The 27,686-nt window shown below is 39.0% G+C and overlaps 1 protein-coding gene across 1 annotated transcript; it reads left to right on the top strand.

Annotated features, from left to right (window-relative positions):
• Positions 1–454: 454 nt before the first annotated feature.
• On the top strand, positions 455–27,686 carry grhl2b (grainyhead-like transcription factor 2b). Its single transcript, XM_051956078.1, has 15 exons — positions 455–667; positions 1,481–1,548; positions 3,208–3,580; positions 4,690–4,748; positions 4,935–5,091; positions 6,327–6,438; positions 13,026–13,120; positions 17,317–17,475; positions 18,503–18,560; positions 18,720–18,859; positions 24,676–24,713; positions 24,871–24,962; positions 26,493–26,578; positions 26,665–26,729; positions 26,811–27,686. The coding sequence occupies exons 1-15, from the start codon at positions 602–604 to the stop codon at positions 26,923–26,925; spliced, it is 1,683 nt and encodes a 560-aa protein (XP_051812038.1). The 5' UTR covers positions 455–601; the 3' UTR covers positions 26,926–27,686.

Below are 27,686 nucleotides of genomic sequence, written 5' to 3'. Positions count from 1 at the left end.
GATGTCAAGTTAACAATATGACGTGTGCTGTGGCCATAAACATAAGAAAACATAAGAGGAAAATGAACTAATATGAGGCTAAAATTCACCAACATTGTACTGTTATCATTTATTGTGCAACTTAAGTGCAAGTTGACACATTCAGAGCCTCTCCTGTAAGTGACTGAGCTCAAAGAGATGTTGTGGCAACACTGTGTGTGTTTAACTGGGCTGTGATCTCAACCTAAGAGGCCCTAAAGAGCAGAGAGACACACAAAGCACACACAAAAACAGACAGGCGTGAAAACGGCTATCAGTTAATCTTTCAGTCCTTTTCAAATCACCACTTTAATGGCAAAAATACAAACAGAAATGTCACTTTTCTTTGATCAGCAGGTCAAAAGAATAAAAATTTAATGGTAGTTAATAGCAGAAAATGTGCTGAAACTGGCTGATTAATGAATCTGTGTTTATTTGTTCACTTTCTGTGCCTTTCAGTAAGCGTCTGGTGGTGGTGGTGCCCAACGAGAGCTCCTTCCCCGGAGTGCGACGAGCTTACACCAGCGAGGATGAGGCGTGGAGGTCGTACCTGGAGAACCCGCTCACTGCTGCCACCAAGGCCATGATGAGCATCAACGGGGACGAGGACAGCGCCAACGCCCTGGGCCTGCTCTACGACTACTACAAGGTTAAAAAAAATATATCAAAGTTATAATTTGATAGCATATTCATTGAGGAATTACACAGTGAAATCCCAGAAAATAATTACACGACAGAAAGACAAAGGTTCTGATATTCATATTGTTTTATTTGTAGTGGCCTGTCTTAAGCAGTTTTCTTTTTACTATAAAGAAGATGAGCTTAAATACTGGGAAAAATTATAATTTTATTGCATATTGGTTTAGGTATTTTGCATTTTTCATGTAAACTGACTCCAGAAAAGTCTAAAAATTGTGAAATTACAGAATATAGTTACACACTGGAATATAAATGTCACAGCACTTGTGATTTTCACATAAAATTCACATGAATATTTGGTTTTTAGGGGCTTAGTGTGTGCAGTTTCCTTTTTACTTTAAAGATGAACTCGAATATTGGGAAAACTTTAATTTAATACCATATTAACCCTCCTGTTGTCCTCATTTACGGGCACCAAAAACATAGTTTTCTTGCCTGAAAAATACGCAAATTTCTGAAAATTTGCAAAACCTTCAGAAAATTTCACTAATTCCTTAAAAGTTTCCCTTAAAAATTTTGTTTCAAAAAAAATCTCCCAAATGTGTCAAGAAAATTCTTGTAAATATTTTCAAAAAATGAGAAAAATCTTCCAAATAAATCCTAAAAATATCTAAAGTGATTACATCCATATCAGTAAAAATTCTTATGTTTTCTTTTAGAACATTCACCAAAAAAAATCAACCAAAATCCAGCGAATTTTGCTGGATTTTGGTTTCCCTTTTAGTTTTGACTGATCTCGACATCTACTGTCTTTCCCTTCCAGGTGCCGAAAGAAAAGAGACTTCTGCCTGTTCCCAAAGCCGTTGAAGTTACCGAGGAACAGGAGAAGAGGTCAGTGAATTTGTGTCTCTCAGTGTCGTTCCTCAAGGTTGCACATGTACAGACAGAAAGACCATGAAAATATGTTAAATATGCAGCTGCTAGCAGACCTTTCCAGCAGCATGTGGAATTAAATCTATGATAAGCACAGGCTGTACTAAAAGTAAAGGTTAATAATAGTTCAATAATAAACTAAAACTCAGTTCCAATGACATAACAGCCAGCTATAAGATCATAATGATATGAGACAAGTGCTGTGAGTGTTTCACTGGAATCACTGATGCAGAATGAAAGAAGCACAGCCTGAACTGACGCCTGTAAAAGCTTCTGAGCCGAAAAGACAAAGAGAATAAAAGAAAAGGGATTTTATGATATAATGTGTTGCTGCTTTTGGAACTAAATCCTGTTAACCACTGACTAATCTGTAAAAAGAAAAATGTTCCCTCATTTCCATTTAAGGAATCATGAACATTTAAAGCACCTCTATTCATATGCATTGCTACATTGGTTTTATATATTGTCATTACGTCAGTACTATTGTGCATAATAATTGGAAAAACAGGTTAAACTTAAGGAAATTAAAGGTCCCCATGTGGAGTATTTTTTCTTCTGCACAAACTTCTGTGTATCATCACTGATTGTTGATTGCATTTCCTTCTTTTAAAAACATTTACAAAAACTGTTATTTAATGATTTTAAATCTGCTTTAAATCTTCTTCTTTCCCGTTTTTTTCTTTGTGTATTCTGCTTGTTTTAGTGCTTTAAAACTACCTGTTGACCTGTATGTATCTAAGCATGCAGGAAACAAACTAAACAGCGACACCCTCATAAAATCTGCTCCACACTGTGGCTACAGGTTAAAAATTCCACAGGTTTTTTACAAAATGCATTAACTTTTTATCATGTTGCTTCTCACTGACAAGTCTTACTAAAACGCGTGTTGGTTTTGGTAGTAAACAGATCTTTACTTGGGTCAATATATAATTGTGGGACTTTTTGTAACATAGTTGACATTTTTGCTGTTTTCAGGCCTAAAATCAACATGGCTGCCTAGAGTCAAACACCACATGGCATTTTTACACAAAAATTCTTCTAAATATTATATATACAATTGAATAAAATTGAAATTGAAAGTTATTTATAAAGATATTGTAGTAAACCTGTTGACTACTTTATTTTAAATAACTCAGAAAGCCTTGGAGTCTGGCCAGTCCTTCCTTTAGGAGGAAATGACATCATGTGGAGCAGGTCATGTGATCTGGAATTAACACACTTCTTTGAGAGGTGTTTTTGTAATGGGTAACTTAGTTTAAAGTGATTTCTTAGACACAGATACAATTTATTATTTTCCATATAAAATTTGATATTTTGCCCAAAAAGAAATATCTATCATGATTATCTCAAGTTAATAAAGAGAACATGATCAAAAAAATTTGAATAAGCCCATTTTATTATTGTTTAGCTAATTAGAAGGTGGTTGTTTTTAAATTGGGACGGTTATTTAGTTGACATTTTAGTGATGTCCATAGGGCATCAGTCCTTGATGAAAAATGGCAAATAGATATCTCCAGAGGGAACAAACCAAACCATTTCACTACTTATCGGTGGTTTTCACAAGGAAATGCATCTTAAATCCTATTTAATCCAGTGTTTTTTCCAATGTTTTTTCAGGACTATGTTGCCAAGCAACCCCAGCGGCCAAAACGAGGTGGAGACGGTGGACAACCGAGTTCAGGTCCTCAAGTCTGTCCCCGTTAATCTGTCGCTGAACACCGAGCACCAGGAGGCCAAACGGGAGCAGTTCAGCAGCTCGACGGCGTCAGGGGACGGAGGCTCTCCGGCTGTTGCTGTGGTGAAGGCTGAGGTGTACGCTCCAGTCTTCATGGCCGGGGCGAGCCTTCACTACAGGGTGGACGGAGAAGAGGCGCCGCGAGTGATCTATGAGCAGAGTCCGTACGAGGTGACCACCGTCAGTCACAGCTCCTACGTTAAAGAAGACCAGCAGAGTCCACCGGACAGTCCGTACGAAGAGGAGAGAGACGGGGTGAGAAACAGAAGCATGTGGATGCAAAATATACAGACATTGTCATCAACCCTCCTGTTCATTTACGGTCACCAAACAATATCGTTTCTTTGTCTGAAAAAAAAATTCAAAAATTCTGCCAAAAAATCCCCCAAATTTCAGAAAATTTGTAAAATCTTCAGGAACAAAATTCCAATAATTTCATAAAAGTTTCCCTTGAAAGTTTTATTTTTAAAAAATCCCCTAAATTTGGCTGGAAAATTCTTGTAAATATTTTCAAAAAATGAGTAAAAATCTTCCCAAAGAATCCTAAAAATATCTAAAGTGATTACATATATGAGTAAAACTTCTAAGATTTTCTGTGTAACATTTCTTTTTGTGAACCAAAAAATGTTCGATTTCTCAAAAATGTTGAAAATGTGGAGTGTCACTGTGAATTTTTTTTTTTTTCCCCACATTTTCACACTTTAAAACGGATCAATTTTGACCCACAGGACGACACGACGGTTAAAGGCACAGACTTAACATTGATAGACATTATTAGCTGCAAACCGCTTCTGGTGCTGGGTAGTTTGTAGATTGAGCATTTTATTGCAGTATTAATGTTGAAAGCTCAATATCATAATTGAAATTTCAGACATTGTACAGGAATCTGTTGCAGCAACTTTGCAAAACCCTCAGTGGACCAGAATGCAGTGGAGGATCAGGTGCTGCTTTTTCTTATTATCTGTTTATAAACTGATTTTAAGCTGAATGAACGAATGCAGCACGAGAAGAAATTAAGTCAGCAGATCGATGAACATTTAAAAAGCACCACAGGACTGACTGTGAGATCCTGATGATGTGTAACTCTGTCTGCTGGGTGGAGGTGATGCTTAATGGTACATGAAGACTGATGGATGTTTAAAGGTGCAAAAGCTCCAACGAGAATCTACAAATGATCATTTAATGTGCTCCCTGTTTGCCTAATATCTCCCTGCTGTCGCTGTGGTCCTTGCATTGCTGCCAGAGTTGATGGGTTTTTCTCATTTTCTGCTTTGTTCAAACAGTTCCTCTCAGTATTGTTGTTGTAAATTAACTTGTCATAAACATTTCCCCTTTCTCTGTGTTTTCTGTTTCATTTTCCACAGAAGTACAACTCACCTTCCTCTCTAGCTACAGATGACTTCTTATTTCATCAGGAGGGAGTGTAAGTCACTTTAAATACAATATACAATGACTTGCTTGTTATTACAGCACAATATATGTCACGGTGTTGCAGTGATCCAGGAAGGCACTCATAAGTCAGCTTGGTATAAGATTTTGCGCTCTGTGTTGTTGTTCCCTCATGCTGCCTTGTTATTTCTAATCACATATAGTTGTGTTTGTGTTACAGCGACAGCTTCCAGTACACGCTGGACGCCACTCGCTCGCTGCGTCAGAAGCAGGGCGAAGGGCCGATGACGTACCTGAACAAAGGCCAGTTCTACGCCGTGACGCTCAACGAGCTCAGCGCCAACAAACGCCTCCGCCATCCCATCAGTAAAGTCCGGGTGAGAGGCTTGTTTCTTCAACCGCACTTTAAAGTTTCTCTTCCCTGCTATTTCACAACCCCAGATGAAGTTTATATGTTGCTCCAGTTTTGCAGTTTTGGTCTTTTTCATTTCCGTAAGGTAGCTACTTTCAGCAACAAATCCTTTGTACGTGCATCAAAACAGCAGACAAACACAGTTGGGAAACATGGTGGGACACAAGTGCCAGATATTTCCCACAGGAGTTAGTGGAAACCAAACTAAAAGCTAAAGGAGAGTGAATATTGGATCTGACATGTGACACAAACACTACTCCCAATGAATGCTAATGTTGCTATGCTATCTACTGAATGTATAAAGGAGGATGTCTGCTAAAGCTGTCCCCATATTCACTTGATAATGTCATTAATATGTCTTTATTGACTTGATCTTGAGGCCAGAAATCTTGTATTGTGAATGAAAGTCTGCAATACGCTGATTTTAAATAAACTGTATAGTCACAGAAAGAACATTTAAAGGATAAATGTGATAAACCATTAAAAAATTATTGATTTAAAAAACGTTGGATCAACTTTTATTTGTGCCCACAGGTCTCCTACCTGTGTAAACACAGCCTGCAGTTCAGCCGAATAAATCCCACACTTTTCATGATATAACAGCTGAGTCACTGATAGCTTCACAGCTGCACCAAGGAGTGCAGAATTTTCTGTTTTATTCACTCTTCGGTTAATGAAAACTGCTCGTTTTTGACGATCTTTGAAACATAAAATAGTGATTTTTAATTGAACATTGTGAGTTTAAATTCACATTTTGTCATTTTTTTTAACCAAACTGTACATCACTCATGATTAGTTCAAGGAATGACTGAAAGTAGGAGATTTTACAGCTTTTTCTGTTTTCAGAGTTTCTGGCTCTGAGAAATGGGGTGATTTTAATGATTTTCGTTCTTTTTTTTTTAAAGATAACGTGCATTTTTTTCAGGTTTTAGATTTCAGAGGATCAAACTGGATAACCTGTTGGATCATGTGACCCAATTTATTTCTTTTATGTAGCTGTATTGCTACATTCCCAGCTCCTAATGCTATTATCACCATTTGCAAGCTGTAATTGTAAACTTAAATAAAGACTCTGGAAACTAAAATCCAGTGGGATTCAGTGGTATCCTCCCTGTTAGCTTACAATCTGCAGCGCTAAGTCAAACACAGGCTCTGGTTCAGTTGCATCATTTTGTCTGATTCATCTTTCTTCTGTCTCAGAGTGTGATCATGGTGGTGTTCAGTGAGGACAAGAACCGAGACGAGCAGCTTAAATACTGGAAGTACTGGCACTCTCGGCAGCACACGGCCAAACAGAGAGTCCTCGACATCGGTAAGACTTCCACTTCCCTGCTTCTTCTTCATCTTCCTCTTAAAGCTCATGTTGAACAGTTGAATCAATGACTGAAAACACAAGAACCAGAAGACACGATGACAGATTTATGCTGCTGCAGATGTCGGAATGTGCTTTTCTAATAAACACAGCATTACCAGAGTGGCAAACAAGCCTCCGCCCAGCTGTCTGCCTGTCTCTGTTTAGCTGCCCACCACCATCATCCGCCATCAGACAGATCTGCACACACACCTGAAGCTCTTAATGTCTAGGTGTTGCTGGGACACACAACGCAAATCCTCTAATCTCCCAGACATTGCCTGGGAGATTGAGCAGAATACTAATTTGTGAAACAAAAATAATCTGAGCGAGCGGCAAACTTTCGCTCTCACAGCGTTTCCCACGAGTATACGAGCGCCGATGTGACGCCACACTTTTGACCTTTTGTCTGCCGGTGATTTTTCGATTGACGGATTTGAATTCAAACCGACTTTTTCTACGCCTTGTTGAATGAGTGTGTGAGAAGCTAGTAGGCGGTTTGCATTTGACAGGCTCGGGCCTGCTAACCAGGCGGAGATTCAGAGGTATGTGGGAGACTGGAGGTGGATGGAACACACACACCTATACACAGCTTGTTGGGACAGGGAGAGGAATGCTGGCCACACTGTTACCTTAGCTGGTCTCGGTCTGTTGAAAGTAATTCTTGCCCAGTATAGATTTCCATCTTAATTCCTCTATTTACATGAACCGAGGCAAATCACTATCAGCCTGGACTTCACACACATCTTCATATCTGTGAGGACAGCTGATCCTGACCTGGGTGTCATGAGGTGAATTTAAGGGAAGAAACTAAGGACTTCTTTACTCTTTATCGACAGCAGTATTGGTCATTTGGTTAGCATGAAACTGATCCCCAGCTGATAAATCCCAATCATTTTTGTGGCATCTCTGGTTTTGCTAAACATCAGCATGTTAGCAGAATAGTTAGACAGAGAGCCTCATTGAGGAATAGCTGTCGACTCTTAGGGTACGTGTCCACTAGATCTGGCAATTTCCCGCATCCCATTCAATGTTTATGTGAAACGCATCGTGTTGCATGCTGGTTCGGTTGCAGTGCGTTTACATAAAGTTGACTCGACTTCTACTTTCTGCAAATTTGATGCAGCGTACAGAAGTCGAATGCATCGCGAAACTTTCCTCAAAAGACTAAACCAGGACAGATTCATCCCCTGCACAGCTTATTTCTCGCCTCAAATGCTTTCAGAAATACTTTTCGCTGAACTGTTTTTGTAACAAAAGAGAAAGTTTGCGACCGAGCCAGACAAACACCGCTGGGGAACTTAGTGGGACATAGAACAGCAAAGGTGCCACATATTTCCCACAGGAGTTAGTGGGGACCAAACACAAAGCTAAAGTAGAGTGAATATTGGATCTGACATGTGACACAAGCACTACCCTCAATGAATGCTAATGGAGTTATTCTATCTACTGAATGTATAAAGGAGGATATTTGCCACCGCTGTCAACATATTTACTTCATAATGTTATTAATATGTCTTTATTTACTTGATTTTGAGGCCAAAAAAATCATGTAATGTATAGAATAAAAGTCTGCAATCTGCTGATTTGTTGGTCCGGCTGGAAATCCAGAAGCAGACAGCCCCCAAGTTGATGTGTTTGTTCAGTCAGGGGCAGGATAGTTGGAGAAGAAGATCGGCAGGAGTTGAAGACTAGCTACTGGCCTCAAGTACATCCCCACCAAGTGGGCGGTTTTCCGATGTGGCGCGTTTACATGAGGGAAAAATGCATCTAGTGGACACGTAGCGTCAGTCTTGTTTCCTTTTAATTACACACGTGGACAAAATTGTTGGTACCCCTCAGTTAAAGAAGGAAAAACCCACAATTCTCCCTGAAATCACTTGAAACTCACAAAAGTAACAATAAATAAAAATTTATTGAAAATTAAATAATCAAAAACAGCCATTACTTTTGAATTGTTGATTAACATAATTATTTTAAAAAACAAACTAATGAAACAGGCCTGGACAAAAATGATGGTACCTCTATAAAAGATTGAAAACTATTTGACCAGAGTGACATGATTAACTCAGGTGTGTCATTTAATTGACATCACAGGTGTTTCCAAACTCATAATCAGTCAGTCTGCCTATTTAAAGGGAGACAAGTAGTCACCCTACTGTTTGGTGAAAAGGTGTGTACCACACTGAACATGGACAACAGAAAGCGAAGGAGAGAATTGTCCCAGGACATCCGAAAAAAAATTATAGACAAACATCTTAAAGGTAAAGGCTATAAGACCATCTCTAAACAGCTTGAAGTTCCTGTGACAACAGTGGCTCATATTATTCAGAAGTTCAAGACCCACGGGACAGTAGCCAACCTCCCTGGACGTGGCCGCAAGAGGAAAATTGATGACAAATTGAAGAGACGGATCGTTGGAATTGTATCCAAAGAGCCCAGAGCAACCTCCAAAGAAATTAAAGGTGAACTCCAAGGCCAAGGTACATCAGTGTCAGATCGCACCATTCGTCGTTGTTTGAGCCAAAGTGGACTTCATGGGAGACGACCAAGGAGGACACCACTGCTGAAAAAAACTCATAAAAAAGCCAGACTGGAATTTGCAAAAATGCATGTTGACAAGCCACAAAGCTTCTGGGAGAATGTCCTTTGGACAGATGAGACCAAACTGGAGCTTTTTGGTAAGGCACATCAACTCTATGTTCATAGACTCAAAAACCAAGCATACGAAGAAAAGAACACTGTCCCTACGGTGAAACATGGAGGAGGCTCAGTAATGTTTTGGGGCTGCTTTGCTGCATCTGGCACAGGGTGTCTTGAAAGTGTGCAAGGTACGATGAAATCTGAAGACTATCAAGGCATTCTGGAGAGAAATGTGCTGCCTAGTGTCAGAAAGCTTGGTCTCAGTCGCAGGTCATGGGTCTTCCAACAGGACAACCATCCAAAACACACAGCCAAAAACACCCAAGAATGGCTGAGAGAAAAGCGTTGGACTATTCTAAAGTGGCCTTCTATGAGCCCAGATCTGAATCCCATTGAACATATGTGGAAGGAGCTGAAACATGCCATTTGGAGAAGACACCCATCAAACCTGAGACAACTGGAGCTGTTTGCTCATGAGGAGTGGGCCAAAATACCTGTTGACAGCTGCAGAACGCTCATTGACAAATACAGAAATCGTTTAATTGCAGCGATTGCCTCAAAAGGTTGTGCAACAAAATATTAAGTTATGGGTACCATCATTTTTGTCCAGCCCTATTTCATTAGTTTGTTTTTTTAAATAATTATGTTAATCAACAATTCAAAAGTAATGGCTGTTTTTGATTATTTAATTTTCAATAAATTTTTATTTATTGTTACTTTTGTGAGTTTCAAGTGATTTCAGTGAGAATTGTGGGTTTTTCCTTCTTTAACTGAGGGGTACCAACAATTTTGTCCACGTGTGTAATATATACAACTACCAGCCACAACAATAAAACACAACAATGCACAGGGTGAATGACATTGATCACCTTCTTAAAACTCAATGTTCTACTGAGGGACTTTGGGTCTTGGTATTACTGTTGGAAAATAGACACGTACCACCTACCTAAATATTGCTGGAGACCAAGCAAAAAGATTAGCACATTTTTACCTCTTCATCACAGAGGCAAGCTGTTTCTTCTTTATGGAAAATAAAGCTACTTGTCTCCTACAAAGAATGATAACAGTCCACTCATTTCACTTTCTGCCAAAAAGTGCATTTTTCTTTTAAAGTGTCAGAAGCATAAAGCATTGGAAGCCACAATGCTGCCAAATGCAAATGTGTCTCATTTTACAATCGCAACACTTGAAGGTTTTTTTGATTGGAAAAAAAAAAGTTGAGTTAACTTTCTGGAAATAACACTGCTGAAAGCCTGCAGGCAGGTCTTGTGATGCTATCTTGAAAATAAATCACATAATTACACCATTTATTACACCACTTAAACTGTAAAAACGGGAGCAACTGTCGGATTTTCGTCTTTCAACTATCCATCACTGCTCATCTGTGGTTCACCATTTCATCAGAAATATCTGAGCTTATTTAAACAAAAAAATGAACTCTTCACAACAAGCGGATTCTGTAAAAGAAACTAAAATATCTGTGCTCCTCAGCACAACTGAGAAACCAAGATTAATTCAGCTCTGATGAACACTCATGTGACCAAAAATTCAAGGACTTTAAGGTTAAAACTGGGTTGAACTGCAGGCTGAGCAGATAGCAGACTAAAGTGGAAACCAATAAAATATGTAAATACTCGAGGCTCTGCAATTTTTTTTTATACTGTACTGGTAAAAGCACTGATTTCTTTTTTTTTTCCTTAAATTTTTCAAAAATATGTAATAAAAAAGTTATCTTTTTGTTCATGATTTAAGGCATTGCGTCTTTGTTGTACTGCACACACATTTCATTTTTTTCTACTTGCAGCCGTGGTTGTGCTGTTTCCATAGTTCAGGACTTTATATTGCAGTGAAAAAATGACAGGAACAAAAATCATCCAGAAACTGCATGGGATTTAGAGGGTTAAAACAATTCTGCTGCTCAAATATCATCCCAACGTTGAAATGATTTGGAGATGGAACGTATTTTAAGCAGGTTCCATCCAGTCCTCAGTGCATCTGTTAAGAGGAAGTGTGGTATCTTTGTCAGCAGGAGTGTAGGTGTCGGTTTGTGTGAATAAGATACAGAGATATACAGCTCGTGTCTACAGTTTGATCCAGATGGCCGAGATTTATATCCATCACACCGACACATGCACCTATATACACAGATATGTCTTCAAATAGACTCACACACTCACATGTTAACAAACGCGCTGAGACAATGAGTCCAGTGATGGAGGACGGCTCGGTAGGTCAGATGACAGACCACCCTCCGCCCGCCTACGTCAGCCTGCAGCTCAATGCAGTCTGTAACCTGAAGATGTCCAGAGAGCCGGTGTGAATAGCAGTGGAGGGTGAGGCGGGGTGCAGCGTGCCCCTGGGCTGCGTCACAGAATGGATCATTTGAATGGGGTTATTTAACAGGGGGATGTTAGCAGATGGGCATGTTGCCGCCTGCCCGGCTGCTTTGTGCACCTGCTGAGGAACCAGGAAGTGTCGCTGCAGTGGCGGTTGGGATGATGGAGAAGGTCAGAGGTCACCGAACGAGCTTTGAGAAGTGACCAGGAGAGTTAGTGTGGCCTGAATCAGAGAGCTGTTCATCAGAGATCTGTTCCTGTCAGATACAGATGTTTCCTCCACATTAACCCTTTGATGCCTGGATTTATTTACAGTTAACCCTCCTGTTGTCTTCATTTATGGGCACTAAAAAATATTGTTTCCTTGTCTGAAAAAATCCAAAACTTCAGCAAAAAAATCCCCAAGTTTCTGAAAATTTACAAAACCTTTAGGAAGAAAATTCCAATAATTCCTTAAAAGTTTCCCTTAAAAGTTTTATTTAAAAAAAATCCCGCTTTCGAAACAGATGAGTAGTTTAAGGAGATTTAAATTTTAAAAAATCCAACATTTTTTTTCTGTATTTACAGTTTCTGGTTCAGATAAATGGTGTCATTTAGGTAATTTTTTAAAGATAATTTCCCTTCCAACAACTGTGGCGTTCCCACACAGACAGTAAATGTTCAGTGTTTGTTTTAGGCGTCGACTGATGTAGTTTTTCATCTCCAACCAAGATCTGGAACCAGTTTACATCGGCAGTAATAAAAATGTAAAATCCTGGTGTCAAACTCCAACGCAAACGTCACTGAACTACTCTTGTTTTTTTTACATTTTGCATATGTTTCACTTAAGGAGAACTTTAACAGTATTGTTTGGGTGGTGCTCGTGATGCATGACTAATCAGATAGCTGTAGACGTTCCCTAAGACCACTGAACAGACGACCGATGGAGTCAGAATCAGATGAATTTTACCGGAATATAATTGACTGACAGTCCATTGACATTTAGTTGGATTTGCTTTAAATGGGATTTTCTGATGATAACAAAAATCTAAAATACCACCAGTGTCTTTATTGACTCAGTTTTAAAATCTTGAGAGTCCTTTCTTGCCATCTGGAAATCAAATTCATCAAATACCACATCACAGTCTTTATTTCTAGAGAATTTTCTTCCATTTAAATGACTTTACATGCCACACATGAGTCTTTTAGCAGCATAGCAGTGTGTGAGACTGTGTGAAGTCCCTCCTGTTTGTACTCAACAAGAGCCAGCCGATGCGCTCATCTGACCGACTTTTAATACGCTCCTCTCAGTCAAATAGCCTCCTGAACTTCCTCCTGCTGCCTTTGAAGGTCAAGAGTTTGTTTGCTGAAGCAGATAAGGTTTTATCTTACAAAATTGAAGCGTGCCATTTGATTGCTTATCTCAGCAAACAATAGCTACCTGCTTGTGTCTTTTACTGACCAGTCGCTGTTGAGTGTTTTCACATGGAAGTCTGATTTTTTTTTTTTTTTTGTGTGTATGTGGGGTTTTAGCAGAACTTGTGTTTGAAATGCTGCAGGAATAAACCATGTCCCTGTTTGTCCTCGCAGCTGATTACAAGGAGAGCTTCAACACCATCGGCAACATAGAAGAAATTGCCTACAATGCCATTTCCTTCACCTGGGACGTGAATGAAGAGGCCAAGGTACAAAACGCTGAAGTTACAGTCTTTCTGTGTGTGTGTGTGTGCAGGAAATAAATGTCACTGTAATTTTCCCAGAAACCAGTCTACTATATTTACTCTCGCTGGAGGCGTGTTGTAAATGTGAAAAAGCAGCAGGACAGGTTTTTTTTTTTGTGCTGATTCAGGTGTTGGCAAACAAAATTAACCGGCTTTGCTGTGAAGATCTGACGTGTAGACGTTGTAATCGCTCAAGAACTCAGTTTAGAATGGATAATAACACCAAAAGTGTTAAAGAAGTGAACGCTAAATGTAGTCGAGTCACTTCTTCTGGTGCGTTTTTGACTGTTATAAAATTGATGGGCAGCGTCGTGTACTTTTGCTCTGTTTGTCCTCTTTGTCTTTGTGCAACCCACTCCTTTGTGACCGCTCCTTTAAATGGAGCCCCGTCAGTGTTTGAACTCCAGAGTGCCCCCGAGGGCCAATGCACACCGGTCCTGTCCCCACCCTCTAGTGTTTGTTTTGCCCTCATTTCTGTGTGAATGCGACTGGCTCTGTGTTGTGTGTGTGGTTTGTAATGTGGCTCTTTCATTGTAATTCCAGCCAGGGGACAAAGACATTGCTGGAGAAAATCCAAGCACACTTCTCTGGGCCAATATTGACTCTCTCTCTCTCTCTCTCTCTCTCTCTCTCTCTCTCTCTCTCTCTCTCTCTCTCTCTCTCTCTCTCTCTCTCTCTCTCTCTCTCTCTCTCGTTCGTTCCCTCTCTCTCTCTCTCTCTCTCTCGTTCGTTCCCTCTCTTTTTTTCTTTCGATGCTTTTATTCTCTCTTGTGATCTGTGTGACTGTTGGGCCTGAATGTACCTGCTGAAGCACTGCGAACAGGTGTAATGTCAGGTAGTTTATTGTGTATGTTGTCCAAGACAAACTTGGTTAGGAAAACATCCTGAAAACTGAACTATACATGCAAAACTCAAGAAGATAGGCTTATCAACAGGAACACAACAGCACTAAGACAGAAATAGGATTAGTATTTTACTAAAAAATAGCATATTCTAAGGAAATCCCTTTGTTTTTAGGTAAAATTTCAGCTACTGTCAAAACGCGTCGGTCATATTTCACATTTTGATTAGCCTAGCCATGCTAGACAACCCACGACAACAAATTTAATTCTCTGCCAGGGTGGGTCTAGTTACCCTCGGTAAGCCTCGAGGTTGGATGCTCCTAAAACTGGCCGACGAATCACCATGAAGTGTAGAGTCAGAAGGCGGGCGTAACTAAGTGACGACAGAGGCGCGAAGATTCTGACAGAAACAACCGGAAACAACTAGCCTAGCCGCGCTAGACAACCCACGGCAACGAATTTAATGCTCTGCCAGGGTCGACAACAAAAACAACAACAGTCGTTGAGCTCCATTAGCACCGACTCTGAATAATCTTTCTGTTAACATGTCTGTAATATGCTTGAGCTTCACCCATTGACTGTATAAATAAGTCTTCACCGAACTACCGCATCCTCTGATTTCCGGCGCTCTAGGAACTACGTCAGCCTATTCGTTGTGCTGATTGGTTGTATACCTACCCAATTGCTGCAGAGTGATTTGAAAGACAACCTTTTAGACCGCCTTCCTCCCTGTCGAGAGTTCCTAGACCCTTGTGTCTTCAGACCTGGGTCTAGCGTGGCTAGGCTACATTTTGACTGCTTTAGTGCATTATTTTGTGCCATTAATAATTATCAAGCCAAAGGAACACCATTTATGTTAACTAATTGTTTTGGTCTTGATGCATTTCTACTTACTGTGGGCTCATTTTTAATTGCAATATGAAGTCCTGCACCTCAACGGAAACGGCTTGAAATTACAGCTAAAGGTTGAGAGAACTCAAATATGTCTTCTGTGAACTGTAGCAAAGTTATAATGTCATAATTCATTTTTTATTTGTTTCCATTCTCACCCTCTGTATGCTTTTTTATTTTTTACACAGCCTGCAATTCAGCCGGAAACCCAATGAATTTTTTCGTGGAGAGGTGCAGAATTGATGCAACAATTATCCAGATATTTATTCAGAGCATATAATACATGAAATACAGATTGACAGACCTTGTACATTATGTCTCCATTAGTGTTTAATCCATGGAAGCTAACATATAACAGGAAAACTGGGCAAAAATGGTTGTGTTCTAAGCTTAAACCAAATAATCTGATGTGGACAAATACATGTTTCCCTTGCATGATAAAACTGAAAGTGAAAACTCACTAAAGCGTGCAAGAACAGTGGATTCATCCAAAACACTCCCCTGCACAGAATTCTGGCAGCTTTTGACCAATTTATATTCAACAGTACAACGAAATACACCTGTCTATGAGCAGCACTGCAGAAGGATGGTCATATTCTCCTGAAGAATCCATCCCTAATCTCAAAACAACTGAAAATCTTCCAGTATTTGTTCACTATCCAACCCCAAAACCTGGTGACAGGCTTGAAAGGCATCTCAAAGTACATCAATGATCAGAGCAAGGATCTGTTAAAACAGGAAGAATTGTTGGATTGATTTGGTTGGTAGTTTTTCTTTCAAAAACAATAACATCTCTAAGAGACCCTAAACTTAACTTTCAAACGGCAGCGTGCATTTCCTCTCTGCTCGGTGTAAACACGGCCTGCAGTTCAGCAGAGTTTGAGCTGAAAAGTCCATGAATTTTAGTCAGGTTACTGTTTGTCACAACCGAGTCACCAATAGCTTTTCTGTTGCACCAAGGAGTGAAGAATTTTTTGTTTTTTTACAGAACCTAGTGAGATCAAATATCTTATTTTTCTGCAGTTTTTCAAAGGAAGACATGTAGAAGAGAAAGATTTTAATGAAATGTCACAATTTTCAGCTTAGATTTGGTTATTTCTAATGATGGAGCCACATGTCACACGATACCTTTTGGTCTTTTAATCATTTCTGACTGAGATTTAAGGGGATTCTTTGAAAAACAAACATGCCCTTCAAACATTTTGGCAGGTTTTGGGGTTCAGAGGGTTAAAGGATGTATAAATTTTTAGGATCACATGATAATAGCAGAGAGTTATGCATTTAATGATATATTCTAGCTTTTTGTCATTAGGATACTGTCAAATGGTCATTCAGTCCCACAGTTTATAAGGGCACCTTGCTTTTGTCATGCAAATACACAATACATGAGTAATGCAGGTAACAGTCCCAAGGTGTAAATATCAGAGAAGTACAAGTCAGAGGTGATAAAAACAACATGAAGTCTTTTAAACCAATGAATTAACTCCATCTGTAAACTGGATCTTTATCATTAAATGCTTTGATTTTCTTTTCCGCAGGCGCCCAAAGAAACTTTCCTCATGGCTGCTGTAGCTGAAGGAGTTTATATGGTTCAAGTTAATGACCAGCCTCAGTGGCTTTTGTCGTAGATCGTATTTACAGCAAAGATTGACGGTGACCCGTGTGGATTAGAACAACATGCAGTGCAGGAAAACAGCAGATGTTTTGATGTTACAAGTTGCCAGTTGGGTTTTCAAATGAATCAAAACAATGATGGAGTTTCTTGCTTATCTGCAGGGCTCTGGTTTCAGAAGTTCCACAAATCTAAGTAGATAAAAATCTGAAGTACATTGTTCAGATTTTTATCTACTGAGATCTGTGAAACTTCTGCTTCCAAGCAAACGCAGTGGAGGTGAAAGGAATTTTGTTTGTGTCGCTTGGAAATCTGGAAAAAAAAAAAAAAAAGGGAAGATGATAACCATGGGTGGTTCATAAACTCAGCTGCTTTTCTTGATTAAAGACCTGCAAGATTTGGTTTTAAAACCCCAAAGACTTCATGGATGCAGATTATGTGGTAGAAAAATACATTTATGTTCCCACAAGTTCAAATTTCCCTCCATCAGCCCAACAGCGCTGGCTAGAAGCTACAAGGTGTGGAAGATACAGCCAGCATGGTGAAACAACTTTCTAGGGTTGAGTGAATAATAAGTGGTAATAAGAGGTAATAAGAACTGTTAGAATAGAAGAATGTCCAAACAGATGCAGGTCATTTTGTTTTGTATTCAAGGCGCAGCTTCTGTTTGCACTTCCCAGTATTTTGTGGATGCTTTGGTTTAACACTAGAAAATGGAAAGATTCTTCTAGAAGAAAAAAGGTTTATGTACTTTTTAAAGTACAAACCAAAGTGTGTAAACCTTCCTCTGCTTCCTCCTCCTGTGTCCCTTACAGATCTTCATCACTGTCAACTGTCTGAGCACAGACTTCTCGTCTCAGAAGGGGGTGAAGGGTCTCCCTCTGATGATCCAGATCGACAGCTACAGCTACAACAACCGCAGCAACAAGCCTCTGCACCGAGCCTACTCACAGATCAAGGTCTTCTGTGACAAGGTGACGAATCACCTCCTCTGCATCCTGTATATCGATCAGGAAAAGTCTGGGAAAAGTGCCAGCCGCTTACCTGTAGTTTATTACTGCAGTTTTAAGTCTCTTAATGTAAGACAGAAAACTAAATAAAGTGGAGAAAAACTCGAACATGAAGCTCATCAGAGACTACGGTAGGGGTGTGGATTCGTCAATTCGTTAAATTGTCTTCAAGTTCAAAATACAAGCTGTTACTTTCTAAAATATTTATATTACAATGGATTTTATGTGTAGATAGATTGAGAGAAAGATAGATAGATATTGTCTTGTTAACTCAAAAGTAGATGTTTCTGTGAATGTGCAAAATTGAAAACAAAATGTGGAAAAATTCCCCAAAAAGTTCCAACTATTTGCACAATTTTCCACTTGTTAGGTATACTCCATTACTAATTTTACTTTTGTCTTTATCCATTAAGTAATTAACTGACCAGGAAGTCATGTTGTCACTGTGAAAGTATTTTTTAAGTTGGTAAAAACGCTAAATTTGAAGGGAAAAAAAGAGACGTCAATGTGAAATAGTAGCAAACGATGAGGAGAGATGAATTACATTAGAAAGGAAAGGTAAATTCTTTGGCATTTTCTGGAGACAATAAAACTGAAAGCCCAACATTAAACTAATATTGCACATATGAATATAAATTATTATTTGTATACGTATAAAAAACAATTATTGTATTGCGATTAGTTTTACTAGATTTGTCTCAACCTGCATGACAAGAATAAGTCTTTAAGATTTTTCTTTTATTGGTTTCTTGCGTGTTCTGAGCTGCAGAAATGCTCAGTTTTATACTGTAGCTGTGTTAAAAGGAGTGAAATATTCAGACCTGTGGGTGGAGAGATGCAATGAAATCATGACATCAGTCCTCCCTCTAGTGGTCAGTGATCCTCAAACACACCTGAACACACAACAGGTTGTTTCTGTCTGATCTACTTCTGACGTTTGTGCCATTTGAACAAACTGATGGGTGTTTTTTTGGCTTATTTTTTTCCTCAGGGAGCAGAGAGGAAAATAAGAGATGAAGAAAGAAAACTGTTCCGCAAGAAGTCAAAAGGTTTGAGCTGCATGAGGAATCACTTTGTTTTGAAAATTAAATCAGAGAGATGATAGCACAGAGGTGAAATACTGGGTCTAGAGGGGTAGAAAAGGAGATCTTTTTTTACTTCACATCACGTTAAATATTCACTTTTTTTTTATTTAAATTTGTGTCCAGGGAAAGATGGAGGCGTCGGGGTGATCACCGTCCCTAAAAAGTCAGACACCACCTATTTCAAGACCATGACTGACTTGGAGGCTCAGCCGGTCCTCTTCATCCCCGACGTTCACTTTGGCAACCTGCAGCGAGCCGGACAGGTACCAGAACTCATCTTCTGTTTAAATAAATGCTGCTGGCTGTAGTTACATAGTTCATCTATTCGAAGAGAAAATTGGCTCTGGCTCAAAAGCAGTGAACCCGTTTCTTTTTCTGGTTTTAACCACCAGTGGAAAAGTTAATCAAATGTAGGTTTGGAATAATTTTTCTGCTTCTTTTTAATCACATCTCAGAGGCTAATAACTTTCCCCCCAATACATGTATTTGATAAATAACAGCTATCAATTACTATTTGAATCAGTGACTCCCAACCAGGAGGTTCCTCTGCAGTTGCTAGGGGTTATGTGGAAACTAATCACTAACTAATGCAAGAAATTAATGGATCTGAACAGATTTAAGGAGAAAAGTAATGGCTGAGCAGTGGAAACAGACAGTGGAAAGGAATGCATAAATGGTTAAAACGGTGGAAAAATTGAAAACACAGTTCAATGAGCAATATGGGAGTGTAGCTGACAGTTCATGTACAGTATGGAACAACAGCTGAAACTGTAATAAGTATAAACACCTGGAAATAGTTAGCTAAAAGCATGTTATCCATACTTTTAAATTGTTGAAAGGCAATAGTAAATTATTTATCTTAAACTAATGAATGAGTAGCTCTGACAAAAGTGACATGAACCTTATCTGGACAGACAGAAATAACATCTAACTATCCCAGTGACACCTTCTGTTATTTGAATATATTTAAACAGAAACGCTAACAGCAAGAATAAACAATCACAATGCTATCTGCCTACCTGTTTAGCACAAACCAATATCCACTGCCCACACTCTAATATTTTGTTGGACCGCCTTTAGCTTTCAGTACGGCACTCATTTGCTGTGGCATCGTTTCGATAAGCGTCTGCAATGTCACAGCAGAGTTGTAGTCATTTTCTACCAAGATCTTATATTGATGATGGATGAGTCAGACCGCTGCATGACGTCTTCTCCAGAACATCCTAAAGATTCTCTCTGGGGGTGAGGTCTGGACTCTGTGGAGGACAATCCATGTGTGAAAATGACGTCTCCTGCTCCCTGATCCACTCATTCTCAATGTGAGCCTCATGAATCCTGGTATCATCATCTTGAAACATGTCCATGCCATCAGGGTAGAAAACCTCCATTGATATAAAGACCTGGTTATTCAGTATCTTCAGGTATCAGCTGACCTCTTTCTTTGGGAACATAACATTGCTGAACCTGACCAACCCCAGATCATAACCCTGACCCCCACAGCCTGGTAGACACTAGCCATGATGAGTGCATCACTTCATCCGCCTCTCTTCTTACCCTGATGCCCCCATCACTGTGAAACAGGGTAAATCTGGACTCGTCAGACCACATGACCTTCTTTCATTGCTCCAGAGTCCAGTCTTTATGCTAAACTGAAGCCTTTTTTTCTGATTACCATCACTGATAAGTGGTTTTCTTAAGGCTACACAGCTGTTGAGTCCCAATCCTTTGAGTTCCCTTTGCATTGTGTGAAAAATGTTCCTACTTTCTCTATTAAACATAGCTGTGAGTTCTACTGTTGAGTTCCTACGATCATCTAAGAGTTTGTTCCTTGAAAATGATGGTTCTCCACTATCTTTCAGGTTTTAATAATGCGTTGGACGGTCCTTAAACTGATTTTAGTGGTTTCACAAATCTTCACTTGATGTAGGCCAATAATTTGACCCTTCTGAGACAGATTAACATCCTTTCCATGACCACAGGATATGTCTTCCAACATGGTTGTTAAAGAAATGAGAAGCTCCTCACTGCATCAGCTAGAGTTAAATAAGTTGTTGCAGCTGAAAAGTATTCATCACTGCAGTAATTATCCAATGGAAGGCTCTTACCTGTTTGCTTAGTTAAATCCAGGTGGTAACTTTTATTTTGGACAGGCAGTGTATATTACACATGGAAAAAAAACATCCTCACCCAAATAGCTACTTGGGATTTTCAACATTACATCTGCAAACGTGTCTACCTCTATGCATGTTAGTAATTCTACTGAACAAAGCTGTGCAGTAATAGTTGGCAAACTTTATGCCATGAGATTCTCACATGCATTCAGTTGGTGCAAAATGCAGAAATATGTTTTCATGTTTGATCCTGATTTGCTGCCCAGAGAACACAAATTAGAAATTTAATTAGTCTCTTGGCACGTATCAGAGAATATTCAATCAATAACATTACTCTGATTTGTCCAAAAACTGAAGTGTATCCTTCATTAAGGGACAGCGTCAGACCTAAATGCACTTTTTGAGTTTCATGTTTAAATGTATGAAATTTGAGAGCTCTAATGTGCAGCTGTCATGTTGGAGATAAGTGGCTGCGTTCAGAATCAACTGAGTGGTAAAATACATTTAATAGCTTCCATGATTAATAGTTTTCAACCAGAATTCAATTCTCTTTTGCATATATTTTAGCAGCAGTGCTTTCTGCCTTAAAATATTCTTTGTATTTCTCACAACTCTGCATTGTAACAACCTGTTCCTCTGACTGAAGTAGGCGGCACGCTATCAGTCAAGTTTGTTCAGAAGAAAAGTCAAATGATGCATCAGACTCCCTCTTTTATGTGAGCACATTCATAGTCTGCTTAAAGAAGCCTGATTAATAAAAAATAAATTATCTCTGATAGCAGTTTTAGCATTTGTCAAGCCAACGAAAACTAAAAAAGCCTGATTTGTAATCCCTCATCAGTACACGTAGCAAAACCTATTAATCCATACAGTATTTATCTGTTTCATATTTCTGTGCCTGTCTGTTATGTCCCCGAGAACTAGGGGAGTAACAAATAGAAAGAAGGAACAGATACAGAGGCAGGAAAACTGCTTGTGACCTCAACAAAGAGGAATTTATTGATATGAAAAAAGAGATTCCAACACAAAGCACGCATCGTAAATACAAAGTTGGGCACCCTATCACACAGCCCTTTAACAATTAGGCCCTTGGCCTTAAACAGAACACAGGACATCAATCTCACACTCTGGCAGCTGATCTGGCCCGTTGGCAACGGCGATCAGGTTGGCTCATCATTTAACCATCCCTGCTGATTGTAAGGAGCCACAGGTGCACCGAGCCACTCCCACCGGCCGTAACCTGGGAACAGGGAAAAGAGAAAAGAATAAAATACAATCTGCCTTCCCTACTCAAACACACCACAGAACGTAACACTGTCCATATCCTCTCAATGTATATTTTCCTAAAACGTGTGTCGTCTACAGATATGAAAGAAATAATGAAATTACTATTGATGATTAAGGACGTGTCTTGTTTAAAATATTAGTGTATGAACTATTGGATTGAAATGAAATACAATGTAACTGAAGCAATCATCACAATAGTAACAAAACACAAACATACATAAATAACAGATGCTCAGTCCGGCTGGGGTCAGCATGTACCCCAAATGATTTTTTTATGTTTACACCATAAACCTGGTTGGAATCAAATAAGCTTTGGTTTATGTGATGACAACTATGTGGGTTACAACTACCTAAAGGGGCTGAAAATGGAACTTTTAAATAAAATAAAAGTTACATACACCTGGACCCCAGGTGTACTGATGAGGGTTAAACTTGTGACTATGTTTATGTCTGTCCTTATGTATTTTACCCCCGTTTTAACCCTCCTGTTGTCTTCATTTACGGGCACCAAAAAATATTGTTTCTTTGTCTGAAAAAAAGTCCAAACAAATCAGCAAAAAATTTCCCCAAATTTCTGAAAATTTGCAAAACCTTCAAGAAGAAAATTCCAAAAATTCCTTAAAAGTTTCCCTTAATACACACGTGGACAAAATTGTTGGTACCCCTCAGTTAAAGAAGGAAAAACCCACAATTCTCACTGAAATCACTTGAAACTCACAAAAGTAACAATAAATAAAAATTTATTGAAAATTAAATAATCAAAAACAGCCATTACTTTTGAATTGTTGATTAACATAATTATTTAAAAAAAACAAACTAATGAAACAGGCCTGGACAAAAATGATGGTACCTCTATAAAAGATTGAAAACTATTTGACCAGAGTGACATGATTAACTCAGGTGTGTCATTTAATTGACATCACAGGTGTTTCCAAACTCATAATCAGTCAGTCTGCCTATTTAAAGGGAGACAAGTAGTCACCCTGCTGTTTGGTGAAAAGGTGTGTACCACACTGAACATGGACAACAGAAAGCGAAGGAGAGAATTGTCCCAGGACATCCGAAAAAAAATTATAGACAAACATCTTAAAGGTAAAGGCTATAAGACCATCTCTAAACAGCTTGAAGTTCCTGTGACAACAGTGGCTCATATTATTCAGAAGTTCAAGACCCACGGGACAGTAGCCAACCTCCCTGGACGTGGCCGCAAGAGGAAAATTGATGACAAATTGAAGAGACGGATCGTTGGAATTGTATCCAAAGAGCCCAGAGCAACCTCCAAAGAAATTAAAGGTGAACTCCAAGGCCAAGGTACATCAGTGTCAGATCGCACCATTCGTCGTTGTTTGAGCCAAAGTGGACTTCATGGGAGACGACCAAGGAGGACACCACTGCTGAAAAAAACTCATAAAAAAGCCAGACTGGAATTTGCAAAAAATGCATGTTGACAAGCCACAAAGCTTCTGGGAGAATGTCCTTTGGACAGATGAGACCAAACTGGAGCTTTTTGGTAAGGCACATCAACTCTATGTTCATAGACTCAAAAACCAAGCATACGAAGAAAAGAACACTGTCCCTACGGTTAAACATGGAGGAGGCTCAGTAATGTTTTGGGGCTGCTTTGCTGCATCTGGCTCAGGGTGTCTTGAAAGTGTGCAAGGTACGATGAAATCTGAAGACTATCGAGGCATTCTGGAGAGAAATGTGCTGCCTAGTGTCAGAAAGCTTGGTCTCAGTCGCAGGTCATGGGTCTTCCAACAGGACAACGATCCAAAACACACAGCCAAAAACACCCAAGAATGGCTGAGAGAAAAGCGTTGGACTATTCTAAAGTGGCCTTCTATGAGCCCAGATCTGAATCCCATTGAACATATGTGGAAGGAGCTGAAACATGCCATTTGGAGAAGACACCCATCAAACCTGAGACAACTGGAGCTGTTTGCTCATGAGGAGTGGGCCAAAATACCTGTTGACAGCTGCAGAACGCTCATTGACAAATACAGAAATCGTTTAATTGCAGTGATTGCCTCAAAAGGTTGTGCAACAAAATATTAAGTTATGGGTACCATCATTTTTGTCCAGCCCTATTTCATTAGTTTATTTTTTAAAATAATTATGTTAATCAACAATTCAAAAGTGATGGCTGATTTTGATTATTTAATTTTCAATAAATTTTTATTTATTGTTACTTGTGTGAGTTTCAAGTGATTTCAGTGAGAATTGTGGGTTTTTCCTTCTTTAACTGAGGGGTACCAACAATTTTGTCCACGTGTGTAGTATTTTTTTAAATTCCCAAATTGTTCAAGACAATTCTTGTAAATATTTTCAAAAAAATTGTAAAAATCTTCCAAAAACATCCTAAAAATATGTAAAGTGATGACATATATATCAGTAAAACTTATATTTTCTTTAAGAATATTCACAAAAAAGGTTGTTTTTTTTTGTGAATAATCTTAAAGAAACATTTCTGACATTTCTTTTTTTCCACCAAAAAATGTTCAAAGATTTCCCAAAAATGCTGAAAGTGTGGACATCAGAAATTTCACTGTGAAAATTTTTTTCTTCATATTTTCAAACTTTAAAACGGGTCAATTTTGAGCGGCAGGACGACACGAGGGTTAAACATTTAACTTAATTTTAAGTTCAGCATTCCCACTAACACTTAATTCTCCCCTTTCTAGGTGTTTACCTTCAACACGGAGGAGATCGAGAGAGAAGGGTGAGTACATATCAAACAAGCATTTCCATTGCTATCAGGCCATACAAATATAAGGCATGCAAATGGTCAGATACCAGCCTCATACAGAGGAAGCCAACGTCGCCACAATACAAACAAAACTTATGCATATGGAGTGTGACACATCTGCCTTTTTCAGGAGCGTGTTGGTGAAGAGGATGTTCAGGCCGTCGGATGAAGATCTGTGTCCGTCGCCTCACAAACAGATCAAAGAGGAGACGCACAAGAGAGGTACAAGATGCTTCCCGCTTCGTCCACGTTGTTTTTCCCTTTTATCCAAAAGATACAAGAAATGATCCAGTCCAGGATGAGGAACAGAGAAATATCTGCCTATTTTGAAATAAAATAACACAAACTAGGCAACATTTCTGATCATTTACTACAATATTTATAACAAATCAGCCCCTCAGGCCTTTTAAAATCCAGTTATTTCCCATCAGCATTGGGACTTCATGTCAAGAAACACAATTTATGCCACATCACATTCCAAGATCAACCATTAATTTTGATTTGAGCGAATGTTTAGTTAATTCATCCGCTAAAACACCAACCTCATTCTGCTTATGGCTTCTCAGATGTGAGGACAAACTGCTCGTCTATTTCAGATCACTGCAAATTAGGTCAGCAGCTTTGATTTTCCTCGTCGACTGATCTATCGTATGTCGACAGAACAACCTCCCCTACATTCTAGCAGCTGCTCTGGATACGTTTCCATTGTTCTGAGCACTTTAAAGACTTCTCAGGTTGAAAATCTGACTCTAAAAATATCATTCGTGGCCACGTTCACACAATCATCTCACCTACAAGGTCCACTGAGTCACACTGTTTTCCTTAGCAATCGCCTAGTTGTTATAAAAGTGTATATTTCATAACTCTAATTAATTATTTACACGTTATAAAATGTCCAACAAAAAAGCCCAAGGTTAGTTCTTCTAATTGTTTGCGTTGCCCAAACAACAGACCCCAAATGAGAGGGAGAATAAAGCACTACAGGCAGTAAATAAACACATATAATGCTGCATTACATCCAGTAAACATATTACCAAAAAAAGCCATAATGATAGTACATAATGAGTACAATAGTATATTATTTTAAAAAAACAAATACTTTGAAATGCATTCATGAACTTAGATGTAGAACTGCACATATAATGTTCAAAGCAAGCGACAAATTACCCTCTGAGAAGACACAACTGTTCAGAAGCAACATTAGAAGAAATTTTATTTTTAAAAGGTCATTTGTTCGTAGCACCATGAAGAGTAGATGTCTATGAGATTATGTGGTAATCTTGTGGAATAGTCTGGACGAAGATCTCAAAAGGATTGTTGTGAAAGCATTTTTTAAAAGCAGACAAAAAAGGTTGCTTGAAAAATCTAATAATGTGGAAAAGTGAATGTGTCCTGGAGTTTCTAAAGAGGTATAAAAATATAAGGTTTGATGCAAACAGGAAACCGTAAGATATGAGGTACAGACATTAGTCAATAATAAGTTAAATTTCATCCTTCTTGTTTTCATGTTATTTTTGACTGTGGATTTGGTTTGATTGTTTTTTTTTTTTGTTTGTTTTGTGTCCCCAATGTTCTTTATTTTGCCTCTAATAAATGACAAATAGTTGCTACCAAATTACAGAGAATGTCACAAACCGTAGTCACATATCTCTAAGTTGTGCCACTGCATACGCAAAACTCAGGCACATTTAAGAGATGCATACTTTGTGATTATATAAACTAAAGGCCTGCTGTCTTTTCTCCTGCCTGCAGTGTTGTTGTACGTTAGGAAGGAGTCGGACGAGGTGTTTGACGCCCTGATGCTGAAGTCTCCCACGCTCAGAGGCCTGATGGACGCTGTGAGTGATGCCTCTCTGTTTGCATGTCAAAGGCACAGTTTTGTGTGCAGCCAAGCACCTGTTCAGTAACTGCTCTCACTTGTCAGATCTCAGAGAAGTACGGCGTGCCCACAGAGAGGATAGCCAAAGTGTACAAGAAAAGTAAAAAAGGGTGAGTGAGGAAACACATCGCAGTGTTATTCGCCTAATTGGAGCTTTTGCATTTGTGTGACGTGCGACTGTTTTGTGTCAGCATCCTGGTGAACATGGACGACAACATCATCGAGCACTACTCCAACGAAGACACCTTCATCCTCAGCATCGAGAGCTACGCAGACGCCTACAAGATCATGCTGACGGAGATCTGACGGCTCACCTGAGGGACGGCAGGAGAAAGTCAAAAGAGACGCTGAAATCTGCGAGGTTGATACGCTGACAGACGTTATTAGAGACAGTCCTTTGGTGGAGTTGCGCCGACGCATTGAGGTCGACACACCCTGATCCCTCTCCAACACTGTTACACTATGAAGCCGGTCGCATTTTACTGTGCAGGAGGACAAAGATGTAAATAAAGGACGTTTTTATGAACTGGTTTTATTGTACTCATCCTCTAAGATGTGAGGTGAACTGATGAACCACAGATCCTCCACTTTCACTGAATATTTTTATTGTATAAAAGAATTTGTATGTTTATTCTCACTCTGTACAGACTTGTTTTTTTTTTTTTTGCCAAATATCCCATCAGGACTAGCCTTACGAAAAGCCCGATGCCTTGTATGTAACCACAGTTTGAATTAATCCAAGTAACTAGCAGCTTTTTTTTGCATGCCAGCTTTTGTTGTTTTTTTTTTTTTTAGTTGTGATATTATTTATTAATGCTTTAATATTTTTGCATTTCTTACGCAGTTTATCCAAGAATTTCAAGTATTTTAATGCATTTCAGTGTCCTTTCCAACCTCTCACTCAAGGAGGTTTAGAATGGCTCATCCTGTACTTTTCAGACATGTTGTAATATTTACTAGTCAAGAATAGCTTAATTTGTAGAGCTTTACATGGGATGACTCAGAAATGTCGTTGCCTCATGTGCTTGGATGTGTTGAAAAATTATTAAAGGTAATATAGAAAAGGT

This window comes from Acanthochromis polyacanthus, chromosome 11 (assembly GCF_021347895.1).
Source record: "Acanthochromis polyacanthus isolate Apoly-LR-REF ecotype Palm Island chromosome 11, KAUST_Apoly_ChrSc, whole genome shotgun sequence".
Lineage (NCBI taxonomy): Eukaryota > Metazoa > Chordata > Actinopteri > Pomacentridae > Acanthochromis > Acanthochromis polyacanthus.
The sequence above is the reverse complement of the archived record's forward strand: the minus strand, read 5'-3'. Positions and strand labels throughout refer to the sequence as shown.

Bases quoted from the DNA above. Each gene is read 5' to 3' on its own strand.
- grhl2b (XM_051956078.1), top strand. From the start codon at position 602: ATGATGAGCATCAACGGGGACGAGGACAGCGCCAACGCCCTGGGCCTG. The intron at 668-1,480 runs GTTAAAAAAAAT...TTTCCCTTCCAG, and splicing joins TGCTCTACGACTACTACAAG to GTGCCGAAAGAAAAGAGACT. The intron at 3,581-4,689 runs GTGAGAAACAGA...CATTTTCCACAG, and splicing joins ACGAAGAGGAGAGAGACGGG to AAGTACAACTCACCTTCCTC.